Source organism: Chlamydotis macqueenii, chromosome 19 (genome assembly GCF_036417535.1).
Source record: "Chlamydotis macqueenii isolate bChlMac1 chromosome 19, bChlMac1.mat, whole genome shotgun sequence".
Lineage (NCBI taxonomy): Eukaryota > Metazoa > Chordata > Aves > Otidiformes > Otididae > Chlamydotis > Chlamydotis macqueenii.
This window is the reverse complement of record NC_141574.1, coordinates 9,168,564-9,187,037: the sequence shown is the minus strand read 5'-3', so window position 1 is coordinate 9,187,037 and position 18,474 is coordinate 9,168,564. Positions and strand designations below refer to the sequence as shown.

At 43.8% G+C, this 18,474-nt stretch overlaps 1 protein-coding gene across 4 annotated transcripts in view; it reads right to left on the bottom strand.

Annotated features, from left to right (window-relative positions):
- Positions 1-18,474, bottom strand: part of LOC104476461 (SPNS lysolipid transporter 2, sphingosine-1-phosphate) — a 136,103-nt gene that overhangs the window by 83,397 nt on the left and 34,232 nt on the right. For all 4 annotated transcript variants that reach the window (XM_086763112.1, XM_086763113.1, XM_086763114.1 and 1 more), the window contains exon 2: positions 15,892-15,957. In XM_086763112.1, the coding sequence (XP_086619238.1) occupies positions 15,892-15,957 (66 nt within the window). The remainder of the gene's footprint in view (positions 1-15,891; positions 15,958-18,474) is intronic.

The following is an 18,474-nucleotide window of genomic DNA, read 5'->3' as shown; positions in this document are numbered from 1 at the left end:
AGATGCTGGTCTTGCCAGCAGTTTTGGCCAGAAAGAGACCCTTAAAACAGGCTCTTTAGAAGACCAGAGGAAAAGCTACATCAAAGCCTCGCAAATCCACACCGCTCTGCTCTGGGAGGAGGGGGACGCAGTCCTCAGCTGACATTCTCCCCAGGCAGCCAGTGGGACCGATTGGTTTCTTTTTAATTATTGTTACAGTTCTTTAGGGGGTTGTTGTACACACGCTCCCTCTTTTGAAGGGAAACCGCCATACACTCCTTTCAGTTGTGCATCTGGCTGTCAACTAGCACAGCCCTGACAGCCTCATCACAAATGTGTTTCACTCTGGCCAGGTAGGAAATGAGACTTTGCTCTCAAGCTTTTCATGTCTATCATTGACATCCACCAAAGCTGTCCTACTCAGAGCCGAGAGCTTTTACAGACCAGGAAAATGATATCTTTTAAAATCAATAAAACCTCAGTAACTAAGAAAACTATCAATGTGACTGCAAAAAATGCTGATTCAACTCTCTCTATTGCAGCCAACTTCCTTCACAGAGGTCAGTTCACATCTTTCTAAATTTCTGCCTGCCTCTAAGTTATCTGGAGGAGGGCAAATGTTTGTCAGATTAAGCTGAATTTTAAGGGATGAAAACATAGTGTTTCGTGCGTGACAGCTCTTGCTATATAAGCTACCACCCTTCAGGAACTGGACCTACACTAATTTTACAGAGGAAGTTTCTGTAGTGCCGACTGGATTTCCAAAGCAGCAACAGAGAAGGAGAGAGAAACATCTCTCGACAGCACCTCACAGTTTCTCCTCAACAGTAGCGTCCATCTTTCTGCCTGAGACATTGGCAGTGGATAAATAATGTCTCCCAATAAAGGACCTTTCATGTAACCTCACGAGATTACTTAATAAGAACACAAGAACAATGGCAACAGATCAGAAAACCATGTAGTCTTGCATCCTGTCTGTGACAGCAACAGCGATCAGATCCTTCCGTGGAAGGTACACAAAATTCCTACGCAGGCAGCTGACTTACTCAGAGGCTGGCTTAGGCCCTCTCAAGAATTATACTGTGTTATCCACATAAAGATCTGGTCTTTTAAGCCCTGGCCGTGATAACACTCTCTGTGGCATTCATTTGCACAAATTAACTGTTCACTGATAAGGTTCTGGAGTGCTTTCCAGCAAATTGACCTGGACTGATTGTTTCTGCATTATGAAGAAAACAGAAGAAAACCACACACCCTACCTTTTCAAGACATTCATTACTGTATGTGCTTTTACACTACTCCCTTTTATTTTTAAGAACACGTAAAATAATAACAGATTATCTTTAAAACGGCTCCCTAAGAAGGAAGTGAAGGGCGTGCATGTGAATACAAAAGGTGGGTCCAAGCAGAGGCTGGGGCTGGCTGGCCCAAAGCAGACGCGCCAGCCACGAGTGCTGCGTGTCAGCGCGCTTGCTGTCTAGTTTCATTATGAGTCACGGATTCTCTAAAAGGCACGGAAGGAACCGTTTGCGCTCTCACTTACCCTGCACCCTGAACCAATTCTTATTTATTACCCCAGTCATTACGCTCGCACAGTCACAAACGCTGCGTGTTTAGATAAAAACAGCTATCAGTAGCTGCAAGGGCCAGGAAATAAAACACTGAAGCGCTGACCTAGGCCAGTTAACAGTACGGTGCAGGTCAGGGAGGAGCCTGGCAGTGCCAGACAGCAAGATCTACCTTTGGCAGAAAACAAGGCTCAGCCTCTCAGCAGTTACCATGCTGCCTTCTCTCGCTGTTAAATCTATTAGGTAACTCCACCTGTGCTTCTCTTGGGGACCGGCATCTGAGGTACAAGAGATGGGCCTTCCAGACAACCACCAACCCCCAGCCTCCGCACAAGATCCACGAGCGAGCCAGGGAAGTTAAGAACGCGATCCTGTGGCATCCCGAATGCCCTCAACTCCCGCGGCTCTGCGTGTCCAGCACACCTGAAGTCTCATCACCGTTGAAGCAGCACTGGTCCCAGCACAAGATAAGGGTGGTAAATACTCCCTACCCAATTCCACACGATGCCCGTCAGCGCTTAGGCAACTCTGCCAGTGTGCAGAGCCACAGGCCTATCCATCTGCTTTTCCAAATGCCAGCAACATTTCAATAGGCTTTTGTACCACAAAATAAATACAAAGAAACATTGCTATTGACTGCAATTTGCAATTACCTATTGACTAGTGGGACAAGAGAGCTGAACAAACAGCAGGCCACAAATAAACACCAACAACGACAAGCAGTCTTCATCCTACAATGAAGAGGGATCGCAGAATGCTGAAGGAAGCCTCTTTCACAATTGTAAGTGGCTGCTGCTATTCGACAGAAATTATTTGCTGATTCAATTTTGCTGGCAGTATTTAGAAATGCTCTTGCCTTTTGCTGTTATAAATGGCAATTTAGACAAAGAGCAAGTGTTTCAGAGTGGCTGGGTGGCCTTCAGAAAGGTATACATTCATTTAAGGAAATTGCTGAAATGCTGACATATCCCGATGTTTAATTTGCCAGGGTTTGTAAAAGGAAAAGGATCGTAACTACACCGGAGAATGAACCAGGTCTCTGTCTGCCTCACAGCTGTTATTTCTAGGATTATCCCCCACGTGAATTTCCAAAGTGTCATCCCCGACTTGCAGAAGCACTTTAATACCGCGTTGAACTGCAGCTCCAGGAGCGGGCTTTGCAACTAAACCTGCACCCGCAGAGAAAAGAACACGACCTCTGTCAAAGATCCCGGGGCGAACAGCAGTTCCAACAGCCGTGGTGTGTGACTGGACCCTGTTTTAAATAATCCCTCATTTTAAATTTCTTCTGACTGGTCTCTTTCTGGTAGAGTGAGTACTACTGGAAAACAACAGACTGAAATGAATACTGCAACGCGCAAGGTTTGCAAATGCAATGCCTTCATGCATCATCAATTACATTAATGGAAAAAAGGAAAGACAATATTTGGTTTGTTCAGGGATTGTTAATGTATTAAAAAAGCCCATTTCACTCAGGCCTAAATATGGAGAAAGTGAGACCGATGGCTGACCAGTGCCTCATCTGAAGTCAGTTTGTCTTCAGCACCTATTCCATTCCCTTCCCTAGGGACCACATCATCATCAGCGTCCCGAGATGCCAGCGGAGCTTCGTTATTAGCAGTCCTGTACAGCCAAAAACTGAACCTTGGGGGAAAACTTGTCACGGCACTGCCAGCACTTTATTTGTCTGGTGATTAGAATGAAGGAGCCTAGTTTCTGGACTACAAATCCATAAAGAACAAGTTCAATAAGTACAAACAAGAAAAACTAACATGACTTTTATACACAATGCAAACATTTTCTCAGCTCAGTGTGTCATACACTGCATTGTCCCAGTCACTGGAAGGTGTAACATTAGCAGCTGGTAGGAATATCTCACTGGGGAGCTTTTAGTGAAAATTCAACATTCATTGTATAATATCCTGTATTACTACTTTTGCTGCCATAAAACATCCTCAGTGAGAACAAGGGCAACTTTGGACAACTTTTCAGGAAAATCTGTTCTTTCTCTCTGCTTTTTTTTCCAGGGATATTTTCTTTTAATATTTAACTTTGTCTTGCCACTCTCCCCCCCAAAATATGAAACATTTTCATACTTGGTAATAATTTGCCATATTGGTACATCCGTGGGTTTCAAAGCAGTTAGCACACAGCATGTCTGTTGTGTTACCCAAAAAGCTGGAAGTAACTGAAGGCTCTGGATGGGTAAAACAGAAATGAAACCACATGCACGTCTTGGCTGGCGATGCCAGCTGACAGAGGCAGGGCACCGTGCAGCCCCACACCGCAATGCAGCATAAAGACCTCACCCACTGGCAGGTTAGATACACGTTTTGTGAGGAGCAGGAAGGTTGTGTTTCCAAAGCATGCTGAACTCCACTTCACTTCCCATATGCACACCTGACCGTCCCTTGTGAACAACACACTAGTGACCTCTGTGCCCTGGAGAGCACAAGAGCCAGAGCAGAGCTCTGGTCTCCTAGAGCCCACTAATTATTGTATCCTCATCTAAAACCTCTGTCCTTGACAGTCACTCTGCAGCCAGCAAACCCCAAGTACCTTCAGCGTAACAGCCAACACGCACAGCTGGTGTTTTGACAGATCGTGACAGATACTGGGGTAGCTAAACATCTTGAAGAAGTAGGTTTCTTTATAAGAAGATCTCATCACATTTTATAAGAAATGCAAAAAAATAACCCTTAGAGACAGATCTTTTTTTCTAGTCCTACATGAGTAAGCAGAGCCAACCACAGAGCCGATGAGTTTCAGCACTGTGAGCTATGGCAGTGCCGTGGTACCTTGGATCTCTGCGTTCCAGCAGGAACATGCGCTGTGAACCCTGGCTGGGGGATGGCATATGGGCAGCGTCTTGATGGTGGAAAATGTCAATTTAAAAAGAAAATGGGGAGGGAGAACAGGACAGGACAAAACCAGCGAAAATTATGAGACATTTTCACATTCCTGTTCTGTAATTTTACCTTCAAAGAAGATTGATAAAGGATGCGGATTTATCTAGTCAAATACTTCATGGTTCTCACCATAATAACTCGTTACCTCTGCCCTTCTGAACTAATATCTATTTTTAGTATCAGGTTTTTAAAGGATCCTCAACTCAATCACTAATTTTGAGCTTGCAATTTACCCTGGGAACAATTTTGCTGGTGAATTAGTGCCACTTAACTACTTTGCTTTGCAGGCACAATTAGTAAGTTAAGCACTTATATATCAAACTACACCTGTAAAATGGAAAGCTGCTTTTAAAAAAGCCCATATTCTTACACTGAATGCCACTCAGTTCAGTGACACACAGATCTCTGAAGTACCCTGCACGTTCCAGAGTAAGCAAAAAAAAATCACTTGGGGGGACAAAGTTATTCTCTAACTAACCCAGTCTTTCTTAGGTGACTCATTCTAGTCACAAAGGCTCTCATGAAATAGCATCTTTGTTTGTCAGAGGTTGACAGTGATTTCTAGTGCTCAAAAGGTGTGGCCAAGGGCACTCGGGCACTTTTATTGTTATTTATATTGCCAGGTAGTTGGACAAGACCACAGGATGCTGAATACACAATCACAGAGCTGACAGCTAACACCATCGATTGCTGTGGTGACCAGGACCACTCCAATCCCACGGTGGGTGGAGGTGAGGATCAAACCAATAACTGTGATTAAGGCAGAATTAAAACCAAAGGATTTGGAGCATATTTCAAACATCCTTGTAGGAAAACAAAACAAAACAAACTCAATGCCCCCAAAACACCAGACAGATAAATCCTAGCCTGAAAATTTCATCCAGCCAAAGCTCTTAATAAGGTCAGTTTTAACAAGCACTTCATCACAGGCTTACAGGGTAGGTGATAGCCTTGCCTCTACAAACTGATGATCTAGAGCAGAAAGGGAACAGGGAAAAGACCTAGAGAAGAGAGCGCTTTGGCCAGCGCCATCCGCAGAATTGTAAAAAGAAATCAAAGCTCAAACTGCTTTACCTGTACTGTCTCCCTAATGCACTTCCAAGTCCACCCCAACAGTAATTTACTGTAACCATCCATTTGAAATTAGTGTTGCTCCAAGTGAGAAAGTTATAGTTATTATAACTTCTTATTTCTCTAAGGCAGCTCTTCACAGGGAAGGCACGTTACTGTTAATGTTCTCAGTTCAGCACTGCGATCCCACAACAGAGTAAATTACAGTTGCCACCTCTCCAATTCAGCTCATGTGCAAATACGCAGTAGGGGAGTATGTAAAATAAATCTTGCTTTTGTGAAGATTAGTGGATGAAAAGGTTGGAAGCAAGAAATGGTTAAATTTTTCTAGCAGTTTAATTAGCAATAACCTGATGTATGGGGAATAAAAGAGGACAGAATTGACTTTTCCCTGGAAATGTCCTTTCCACTGAAAAGTAAAGCATTTCCCTGCTTGCGGCAGCAAAGAACACAAGAATGTGTGCAACCCCCTACTCCCACTGTTCATCCCATCAAATAACTGTTTTTCATCTGAGTTTTGATAGTTAAAAACCTAAGCCATCTTCAGTCCTTTGAGTAAAACTTGAGAACAGAAGAAGAGAGTTTTCAGGAAAAAATGTTTATGTACATTCACATTTTTTGTGAGATCTAACTTTGAACTGGGATAAGTAATGGACCATGGTCAGTAATATTTTTCCTCCAAAACCAGGTTCCCTCCATAATCTGCAAATTGTTTTTTGCTCTATAACCTCACATCAGAATACAGGAAAAAAACTCGAATATGTGCACGTACAAGGGTAAGGGAAGTGCATTGGGAGATTTCTTTTGAATTTGTGTAACAATACACCATTCATGCAATTCACTTACTTGTGTTAATTGGAATCTAGTTCTGCAGGCTGGTAACACTACCAAATACCATGAGGAATGCTCACTTTTTACGTAACTGATGCCCTGGAATTCATTTTCAAAGACAGGTATGTGTGTCTACAAATGAGTCACTTCTCTAGTGAGTACGGGTCTATATATGGGAATCACTGCTGCTGTCCTGAAACGTAGTTGCTTCTGCCTGGAAAACAAGAGATGTTTCAGCAGCTTATAACAGTTAAAGGCTATGGTTCCCAAAATTGTGTTCCACAAGGTAACAGTAAGTTCTTTGCAGGCAGTCACATAGCAGTATTATTGTTATAGTGGTCTGATGATAAATCACTATAAAAACTTGCTTGTAAGGATGCAACTCTGCCGATACACAGCCCAAAAGGTATGAGAAGGGCTGGTTTGGAGGAAAAGTCCCTTGGAATTCAAGACAGGACATCAGAGAAGCAAAATGATCTTGTAACCTAGTCTAAGACCCCAACGTTCCCACTACTTCTTCTAGATGCCTGCAGTATTACAACAACTAACAGCAACGCTCTTGCTTCATTGTAAGACAGTATCTTCAGTGCTGCAGATCTCCTTCACGCTATGTCAAGACTATTTGGTTTATCCAAATTATCTCTCTCTGAAAACACCCCCTCCAACAGCAATGCTTCCAAGTGTACTATCTTAGCTTGGAAATCTCCCAGCGGGCCAAGCCTGACCTCTTTATCTCCAGATCTCCGGTCCCTGTATGAATATCGCTGCCTACGTTTTTCACAACACAGTACAGTGCCCTGCAGAACTCTAGGTTTGTGTTCTAAGAAAATGAGAGTTCCTCAGGTGTGGGAGGCAAGACAAAACCAAAACAATCTTAAAATAAATCTTTTAAGAGAGAACACTTATGGCTCCCTTGGGATGAAGCACATCAAATATACAAAATGTACTATAAAGGTTACTTCTATTTTCTCACTCCCAGTTCATAGAAGACTCAGATCCAACTTCCCTTAAAGCCAAGGCAAAAAATCTTCCCCTCTGGGCTAAAACCTTTAAACTGGGCCCAACAGGTATCAGTAGCAACTGCATGCACAGATCCAGAGCAGGGTATGGAGAAGGAATACGGCGCTCCTTCTGATTTAGACCAAATACAAACACTCCTCTGGATGCCAAAATTGAAAATTAAACTTACAGGCTCAGTGAACAGAAGGAATTAAAGCTAAGCAGGTTTTCCACTTACTTTTCCACTTTTCCACTACTCAAAGCTTTTAGTGTCACTGCAGAGGGCAAGGAAAAAAAGTAAGCTACATGGGAGGTATTGAATATAAGTACACACCTCTCTTACAGCAACTGAGAGCCATTAGATGTCTCATAATGGCATGAAAATAACTGTTGAAGTAACTCAGATGTTCATCTCCCTCTTTCAAAGGCTCAGATACAGTGTCAATGAAAAAAAAAAAAAAGAGGTGGCAAGACGAGCCCTTCGGAACTCTGTACATGAAACACACAATACAGTGCAGACGCCTGCTACATGAGATTGCATAGCTGGTATTAAGAAGAAGTTGTTAAAAGTATTACACAATACCAACAAAAATTTCATCTTCCACTATAAAAAGCTCAAATGAAATTCTGAGGTTTGAGGAACACGTGTAGGGGGAGATGGACAGGCTATATTAAAAACTGTTAGGACTCTGGGTGGAATGATAACTGCTTCTCTAGAATCTGTGGGAAATCTCTCCCTTCCTTATTATAATAAATTACAGAAGCGAACACAACCTTGGCAAGACGTGCTTGAACTACAGCCCAAGGGAAAACAGGCCAGTATCTGCTGACAGAATAGACACGCCGCAGGCAGCACTGGGGGAAGTTCCTCGTGCAAGCACCAGCCCAAGTACCTGTCCTGTCTGAAAGGCCAACAGATAGGGCAAGTCTTCCCTCTGCAAAGCAGGCAGACAGGATGGCAAGATGAAGTGTTATGTTGTATTAGTGGCCATGCAGTACCATAAAATCGAGACATTAATGAAGACAGGCCAGCCTGGAGAGTCTCCCTGTTCCAGTAGCCTGCACTCACTTGCTGACAAGCACAATAAAAAGACAAAGTGCCACACTGGCCAAAGCATTTACCTCCTCTCAGCAAGAGGCAAGGACACCTTTCCCTGCCCCTTCCCCTGTGAAGATTATTTACATTGCAATCTAGGGCTGTCCAGCGAGGGTGCGCGCTGTAAACAGCATTTTTATAGTTTGGTCCCTGGTGCACGGGAGACGAGGCTAGGGCACAACCACATTTTCCTCTAACCTGCTCACTGATTCGAAAAAATACTTCCAGTCTTCAGTGCAGAGGGATTTCCAAATAGGTTTAACTGCTTTCATTAATCAGACCCTCAGATTGCCACGACTTCTTAGTGTATCAGATACCATTCTAGCGCACTGGAAAAAAAAGGACTGTTGGCACTTGTAAAGGACTTACGCGGGAAATAATCAGGCTTTGGACTATCTCAACTCACTCTGCCTTGGCAAGTAAAAGACCTGTCCTTGTCACAACATTAATCAAGGCACACTGAAGGCAGAGCCTTGCTTTTTCATCTTTATTGCTTAAACTGCAGCTGTCCTATACAAACTGTTTAATCCCTAGATCAGTGACATGATACAGAAGGCTGGAGAAGTTCAGAAAAAAATGATACAAAGTCAGATATGGAGGGGGAAACTTGGGGAAAAGGATTTGCTCATTGTTGATACAACTTAGAGGATCTCCTTCTGGCAGAGAACTCCACCTTGTCCTGGCATTCAGAGCCCCAGATTACATTATTATTACTCCAGTGAAGTAACCTGAACTTAAGAATGCTTAGCACAGGTAGGGGAAGGGAAGACGACAGCGGCATGACCTGCTCTGGACAGGGCACCGTGGTCCAAACCATTTGCAGTCAAAAATAAAAAACAACAACTACAAAGCATTCTGTCTAACCTTCTGGCTTGGAAACCTGAGATACCGGGGTCTTGGGAGGTGCTCTGGTGTAAGAAGTCACTCACTCAAAATGAAAGCCCATTAATTTTAAATAGAAAACAGGAAAGCGTCCAGAATGAGGTCCTCTGTTCTAGCAAGGAGAACAGTTAAGCAGGTGCAGTAGGGATTGAAAGATGAAGATTTGATTCAGTTATGTGTAGCAGGGATGAGGAGCAAGACAGCATCTATTCAGGTAGAAGCAGATGGTAGAAAAGAAACATGTGGCACCTGCAGCTACTGTAATTTACATATATCCAAGGTTAGCATCTCATCCAGAGGCAGTGGTCTCTGTGTGGAATAAATAAAAAACATCAGAGCAGTATAGACTGTCATAAGCCAGTGACAAGGAGATGAGAGTCAAGGGGAGTTGAAAGAAAAATCTTCAGTTTAGCAAGTCTGATTTATCCCATCACTGCACTCCACTGTTTCAAGTCCCATACTCACTTCACATGCCTATACCTTGGCTGATACAACCACAGCACACCAGAGCTGCTAACATCTTGGCAAGGTTACATTAGGTCGGCTCAGGAGGTAGGGGAACTCAGGTAGGTAAAAGTTTCACTTTTCAAATGAACAGAGGTTTTAGCTGGAATTGACCCTTACAGGAAAAAAATGAGCCCACCCAAGACTTAAGATAAGCACCTAGTATCGCTAGGCTTCCTGGGAAACCAGGGGCTGAAAGGCATTTGGGAGAATGCCCATCTCTCTCCACGTGAGAAGAGACAAGTTCTTGCAGAGCCCCATTTACCTATGATTATTTACCTTTCATGACTCCTTCCAGATCTCTCACTTCCTTACATTTCCTTGCTTCCGACCTTATTGTACCAACTTTTGGTTACCAGGGTTTTGGTTTTGGTTACCAGGGTCATTAGAGATGACCTCCCCATGCTTTCTGAAGACAGACACTTTTTCCCTCTGCTTTTCAATGGAACCCTTGCCAATACTCTCCATTTGATGCCTCACAGGATCCCCTTGCAGAAGCCCCCACTGTTTTATGTGCCTTCCCCTGAGCTCGAGCTGCCTAGGCTGAAGGATTAAGGTGCCCATTAACAGGGACCGAATCTCTGGGTCTAAGCATCAACCTAGTTGAACGCTCCGTGTTCAGGAACTGGACCACAGTTCTCATTCTGGCTCTGCCTCACACCTGCTCTGTGACTTTGGGCAGGTCATTTCTCCCATCTGGCTTTCTTGGTTTCCCCATCTGTAGAAAAGGGCAAGCCTCATTATCCCTCCCTGTATAAAACATCCTCAGATCTACAGAAGACAAACTGTACTGAGAGCCAGGCACTATTATTATTCGAGCTCTGGCAAGAGACACAAAAGCAAAATAAATCCAAGGGCAAGGAAAGCAGACCAAGCAATAAAGCACAAAAATTGAAGAAAGAAGGGGAAAAAAATCTAGTGAAAACCAGAGTGCAGCACTGGGGCACTACTTCTGTGGTCTAAATATATATGGAAGGATAACACTATTTTGAAGCAGTTCTACAAATCCAGTTGTCCATCCTCTCAGTCTTTTTCTTTTTAGAGGCCTGCGGTTTTGGTGAATCCGCATTGCTGCTCCTAACTCCACACATAAGAAGGACTTTTTTATGGTTTGCCTTATAAATATATTGACTGACTATAGATGTACGGCTCAAGTAGGCAGAGATGCTCTGTCATCTTTTGAGAGCAGCCAGGATTACCCTTTCTCCAGCTGGGAAAAGCAACCAGTAAGAAATGAAAAGCAGAAAGAAGCTTGGATGTAGACCTGCAGGACAGTTCAGTGAACTTAACTAGTGTTTATATAACTGCGTACATAGTGCTTTAAAAAGGAAGATCAGCACAGAACTATGGCATCATCAAGAGAAAACTGGAGCTCTGGAATCATCATAGTTATATGCCTGTTACTCAACAACGCTACTGAGCAAGCAGCAACCGCGATCCACCTCTCAATGTGTCCTTCGCTGTCACAGGATCCTGGGTACAGAGACTATTACGTTCTGCTCCTCTCCATTACGGATGAGGCTGGAGTGTCCCTATCATTTTTCTGTACAGGCATTACAGTGCCCCTCTAACCAGCTTTCGTTATATCTCTCTGGCAAAGAGCAGCTTCTATATTGGGATTAATATAAAAGAAGACAAAAATCCAAATTCTGTCTTCCCAGTTCCTCAGAAACCAGTCACTTTTGCTTTCCAGAGAGCTGCAGATGCCAAGAGCATATGAATTGGCTTGTGAATGTTTGGAGTGAGAGAGCGATGAGATTGGCTATGGGTTATGGTGTTCGTGCAGGGTCACACGCTGCCTTTGGTGGATTCCTTTTCTCCTTGCTGTTTGAGTTTTCAGTACTATCTCTTCCTAAAACTGTGTGCAGCCTTGTTTCTCAGCTAAAAGGATTTTCTTTTTAATTTTTTAAAGCCTGTTTGATGAGTGATATGAACTGCCAGTGAATACTACATTTCACTCCCCCTCATTAACATTGTAAATTAATTTAGGACTCATTTAGATGCAGGATTAACAACCTGAGGACTAATCCACTCTTTATTCAGAGGACATATTCAGGATGAGCAGTCTTTCGCCTCACATCACTCAATTAGTTAGCAGGACCATCTCTTGGGAATAAGATGATATTTCTGTCTCTGTGCTTGCAAAGAACCATTCAAGGTGAAGGCAGAGGTGTGGGAGACATCAGTCCTGCTCCCCGCTCTGCTATAGGCTTCCTCTGCAACCTTAGTCAAACACTTTGACGCCCTGCATCCATTTTCCCCAATCTGCACATCTAGAGAGGTGGGACTTAGAGAAGAGACAAAAGATTAAAAGTAGTGTTTATGGTGGTTTAGGGAAGCGTCTTTTATTTCACCAGGGTTAAGGGGACACAGGCCATGGGCCAGCTGCCAACACAGAAACTTGTTAAGCTGAAGTAATATATGTGATAAATTTTCAGTTATGTGTCCCCACACTTCCATGAAACGGTGTTTTGTTTTGTGAGCACTCTTCTCCTGTGATGGCACTGTGACTAATACCTTATTATCTATATTGCAGGGGCAAAGTCAAGCCCTCAGTTTTCAGATCAGAAAAAAAAAAAAACCCCAAGAGAAAATGTCACTTTTCTTAAAGCAACGGTTATTAGTTACAAAGCTCCTGACACACTCAGCAGCAATCTTGCAATATCTCAGTGACATTGTTTTCAGATGCCCTGTATGTTTGTTAGAGAAATAAATAACATTTCTTACAATTAACAAATAAAATGTCTTGTTGACAGCTTACTTGTAAATCATCTGCAGAAGGATTTCATCCACTGAGGGGAATGAAGATTAAATACATGCTTTGGCAAGTGTCATTTTCCACCAGAATATTTTCTTGAAGGCACTTTGCATCTAATGATACATTGAGTTCTTGTTCCTCTGAGTACAATAAATAAATACAAATAATTGCTGTAGAAAAGAGCCTGATGGACAGCCAGTGCCACTTTGGGCATAACTGATTGATGCTATCTATAATCAGTAACACTTGTAAAGCTCAGGCCTTCTGTTCTGGACTTGTGCTGCACACATAGAATCATAGAATGGTTAGGGTTGGAAGGGACCTTCAAAGGTCATCTAGTCCAACCGCCCTGCAAGGAGCAGGGACATCCCCAACCAGATCAGGTTGCTCAGAGCCTCATCCAGCCTGGCCTTGAACGTTTCCAGGGATGGGGCATCCACCACCTCTCTGGGCAACCTGTTCCAGTGTTCTATAACTCGCATTGTAAAAATTTTTTTCCTAATATCCAATCTAAATCTACCCCCCTCTATTTTAAAACCATTACTCCTTGTCCTGTCACAACAGGCGCTACTGAACAGTCTCTCCGCATCTTTCTTGTAGGCCCCCTTGAGGTACTGGAAGGCTGCTGTAAGGTCTCCCTGAAGCCTCCTCTTCTCCAGGCTGAACAGCCCCAGCTCTCTCAGCCTGGCCTCACAGGAGAGGTGCTCCAGCCCTCTGATCATCTGCGTGGCCTCCTCTGGACCTTCTCCAACTGGTCCATGTCCTTCTTGTGTTGGGGGCTCCAGAACTGGACACGGTACTCCAGGTGGGGTCTCACCAGGGCAGAGTAGAGGGACAATCCCCTCCCTCGACCTACTGGCCACGCTCCTCTTGATGCAGCCCAGGATGCGGTTGGCCTTCTGGGCCGCAAGGGCGCATTGCCTGCTCATGTTGAGCTTCTCATCCACCAGCACTCCCAAGTCCTTCTCCTCAGGGCTGCTCTCGATCCATTCTCCGCCCAGCCTGTATTTGTGCCTGGGATTGCCATGACCCAGGTGCAGGACCTTGCACTTGGCCTGGTTGAACTTCATGAGGTTGGCACGGGCCCACCTCTCCAGCCTGTCATGGTCCCTCTGGATGGCATCCCTCCCTTCCAGCGTGTCAACGGCACCACACAACTTGGTGTCATCGGCGAACTTGCTGAGGGTGCACTCCATCCCACTGTCCATGTTGCCGACAAAGATGTTGAACAGGGCCGGGCCCAAGACGGACCCCTGAGGGACGCCACTCGTGACCGGTCTCCACATGGACATTGAGCCGTTGACCACCACTCTCTGAGTGTGGCCATCCAGCCAGCTCCTTATCCACCGAGTGGTCTGTCCATCAAACCCATGCCTCTCCAGTTCAGAGAGAAGGATGTCGTGCAGGACAGTGTCAAAAGCTTTGCACAAGTCCAGGTAGATGATATCCGTTGCTCGTCCCTTGTCCACCAATGCTGTCACCCCGTCATAGAAGGCCACCAAATTGGTCAGGCACGATCTGCCCTTGGTGAAGCCATGTTGGCTGTCACCAACCACCTCCTTGCTCTCCATGTGCCTTAGCATGGTTTCCAGGAGAATCTGCTCCATGACCTTGCCAGGCACAGAGGTGAGGCTGACCGGCCTGTAGTTACCCAGGTCTTCCTTATTCCCCTTTTTAAAAATTGGGGTTATGTTCCCTCTCTTCCAGTCATCGGGGACCTCACCAGACCGCCACGACTTCTCAAATACGATGGCCAGTGGCTTGGCAACTTCATCCACCAGTTCCCTCAGGACCCGCGGATGGATCTCATCAGGTCCCATGGACTTGTGCACCTTTAAGTTCCTCAGATGATCCCGAACCTGCTCTTCGAGTACAGTGGGCAGTTCTTCATTCTCGCAGTCCCTGCTTGCACCTTCTACAGCTTGAGTGGTGAAGCTGTACACCAGCTGAGCCGAACTCTGCCGTCCCACAAGGAGAGCGTTTTTAAAGCCCTGATACAAACTGTTATTAATTGTCTGTACTGCAACATGACCAAGAAGCTGTAATCACAGATGAGGACCCTGCTGTGCCATGGCTTGCAGAAAATAAAAAGGAGGAGATACTGCAGTGGTTCACATACTTTGAAATCAAAGGCCAAATGATGGAGCTCCAGAACATTCTCACTTCTAGTGTGATCATATAGAATGAATGATTTCATACACTTTATTGTTGGCTACAGTTTCACAGACAAGCTCCTGACAGGCATTTGGTATCCACTGTAATAGCATAAGAAAAAAAGCATGGAAAAAATTGTCTTTCTGACACACTATTTCTAACCCTAATTGAATTCTAATTTTTTCAGAGATATAATTGGTCCAGCATGGTTCCCTCAGACAGATGACAGTGACAAGATGACCACAGCACCACAAATCTATGACTCCAACTAATAATTCTGTAGGAAGTTTCCAAACCAGACTGTTTCTCTCCTTAAAATACTGCATTTGCTCCCTGGCTAGTCCCTTCAACTCTCCATGAAGATCAAATGTGCTATCATAGCTACATGAGACCGCTACTCAATGCCATCAAATCCAGGCCATTGACAAAGGCACTCCTCTGAGCCTCCTCAGAACTAGAGGCCAAAAAAGCTGCGTTTGTCCTGCTGTTGTACAGCTCTATCTGCAGCAACATTAAAATGTCTGCTACATTAAAAGAATATCACAATTGCAATAATCCTTCTTCCTTAAACACAAGGAGAGAAATGTCTGAAGCTAAGAGCACCAAAATCACAGGGATATTGTTAATCCATGGGTTACTATGAATGTAACGATTGTTAGCCTTTCCTGCAGTGTTCATCCTCAGGTACTTGTCCTGATGAGTTGTACATTTTCATGCCAGGCCGTATTCCCAATTACTGCACATTCAGCAGATTCTTTGTAGAGCACATGAAGGGTTTCATACACCACACTACCAAGCTACAGAGAGTTAAGAGAAGTGAGGACAACAGCATCCTGCTGTTGGTTTATCTTGAGTTTTCTGATCTAGGGAAAGTAGCCGTCTCCAATTTGAATGTAGTTGTCATAAATAATATCATTAGGTTTGTTTGATTTTGGTCCATCCTGTATTCAAGTCATTCGCAGCCCTGATCTCCTGCCCACCAGCAAATCAAAACCAAAAAGCCCCTCACATTCACTCATCTTCTGAATAAGAGTATATTTCGCAACCAATGTGCCCAAGGGCCGTAACTGAAGAAATCCAAAAGCACTCTTCTGAGAAGAGGAAGGTTACAAAAACCAGTGAGAAAACAAATACTCTTACCTGTCTGTAGTAAGCCGGCCCCACTGTCTTTGACTCCAAAGTGCTGCTGGATGTCTAGTAACACACCTACAAGGGAAACAGAGAGAAGAAACTCAGTGCCTTCAGCCTTTGAAAAGCATACAACTCAAACCTTTGGTGAAGCATCAGCAAAGCTTTACATTCCAGTAGTTTAGACACATAACTTCTCAAGTTTGCACACTGGCTTCTTTTCTACACACGCACACTCCATAATTTTGGGCTACTACAATAAAAGCAGAGGTAGGTAGATAAAACATCATGCAGAGTTTGGGGATGAAATCCTCATGTATGAGAAACCAGTCTTTCCTTTCTACTTAAATAAGATCAGGCTTTTCTTTTTGTTTGTTTTCTGCAGAATCCAGATCCTTTATTTCTGTTATTTTACAGAAAGATAGGGAAACTGATTCTGCGCCTTAGGTGCTTCAAACGGTTCAACAAAATTGAATCCAAGACAAGTTTTAACAAATCTCTGTTGGGAGGAGATGTGACACATCGATAGGAGCAGTGACAGAAGTTTTCCACATTTAATTATTTTTGAGGGGTTCTCCTTTCCAAAACAAATGTAGAAATCAATTTAAAATAGCTCAGTAAAGGTAAGTGACCAAATGCTTAGCTTTAAAGCAATTACAAGCAGAACCAAAACCAACCTTCTCTCTTCCCTGAACCCCCAATATATTAATTGACATAAGTAAAACCAACGGGTTTTGTAGTATTCACATATTCAGTTAGATTTAGCCCTTGGGTATCAAACATATTAATACCTGTAATGCCAGGTCCGTATGAACAGGCGTGCTTTTGTATCCAACTAGCCAACAGGGAAAGCCCACAAGACAGCTTTTATAACTCATCTTGGGGGACAAAGAGCGGCCAAGCGGTAGATGGTCCACTTGTGTCCGATACAGATCCACAGGCCTGAACGTTTGTGGTCTAAACAAACCACGCTCCCACTTCTAGGATCTGCAACAGAGACAGTTGCTCTCTTAATATCTGGGACTTCCTTATTTAGGCAACTGCCTTCCCCAAAACTGAGGATATGCAAGTTTCTTTTAAAAAAACAAGAAACACTGTTCTCCAACTATGCTGAACATCTATAAAAGGTCAGCTCCAATTCAAAATTTGATCTGAGGCTTTATCCAAAGTGATTCGTCTCATCGCTGCAGGTCGTGGGAATCAACCAAGCACCAACCTGAACTCACTCACCATAAACATCTGAGCTTTTGAGACTGACAGGATCACACTAAATGACAAACACAAAGAGATAAAAGACCCAGAGATAACTATTCTCAGAAGACATTTGGGACAATGCCAAGAAAACACATAAATTAAAGGTAGTAAAGGAAAAAGAGATACAGAGAAAGAAGTAAAAAGCAAGAAAGCTCATTTGTCCTATTCCATATTACTTGTACATCACCATGTACTCAGGGCAGCATTCCGGCTGGCTTTCAGACTACCAGTATCTGCCCAGTAACATTAACTCAGTCTCCTGCCTCCACAACAATCCCTGCTTCCGTACTCTCTCTATCAGACCATTTAGCCCCGAGCAGAGAAGGCTTGGAGTTGGGAAGGGTGTGAATCTCATCAATGTGTATCAACACCTGATAGGAGAGGGGGTAAAGAAGACAGGGCCAGGCTCTTCATACTGGTGCCCAGTGAAAAGAGGTAGAGAGCACAAACTGAAATCCAGGAAATTCTGTTTAAACATTTAAAAAACCCTTTTTATTTTGAGGCAGGTCAAACACTTGAATAGGTTGCCCAAATTCCCCATCCTTGGAGATATTCAAAAGCCAACAGGATGTTGTCTTGAACAACCTGCCCTAGTTGACCCTGCTTTTAGCAGGGGGTTTGGGCTGGATGATCTCCAGAGGTCTCTTCCAACCTCAATTATTCTGTGATTCTGTAATTTCTGAGGTATTAAATGCCCAATTACATCCAGCCTGACACAGTGCTCCCCTGGATTTTCTTTCCCTTTGGAGCATTGGTATCTACTATAATTCCAACAGAAACTTCCTAGTTTCCTCTCGCACGGCAGATTTAGCACCATTTTCAAAGTGCCCTGGCATTTCCTGGCTGTCCTTCCCTCATTTGCTCCATTAATAACTGAGATATCATTATCCAGGAAATATCTGATGAACAAAAATAAATTTTGCATTTGCCTAGCAAAACCCTCTGTGCCTCAGATGAATTACATATTCCTCTCAGTGTCCCATCTTTCACAAAACAAAAAAAAAACCAAACAAAAAAACCCAGTTCTCTTGCGACCCAACCTAGAAACCTTACTTAGCTTAACCAGCTCTGATCACCTTCCATTTGTGGAGCACATCTGTGTCCCAGATCTCCCACATCAGGTGAAGCTCAGCAAGTCAGAACAACTTGTGGGTACTATAATCCTGATTTTATAGAAGATAAACTTGTCAACATTCTCGCAGAGAACATGGAAGAAGGGAGGAAATACCAAATACAGTGCTTTCTTATGCTCTCCTATCATCACTCAGCTGTGCTATGCAGAAATGAAATGTCCCACAAACTCCCTGAGCTGAGCCTCAAACTCTCTGGGTGAAAAAGCCA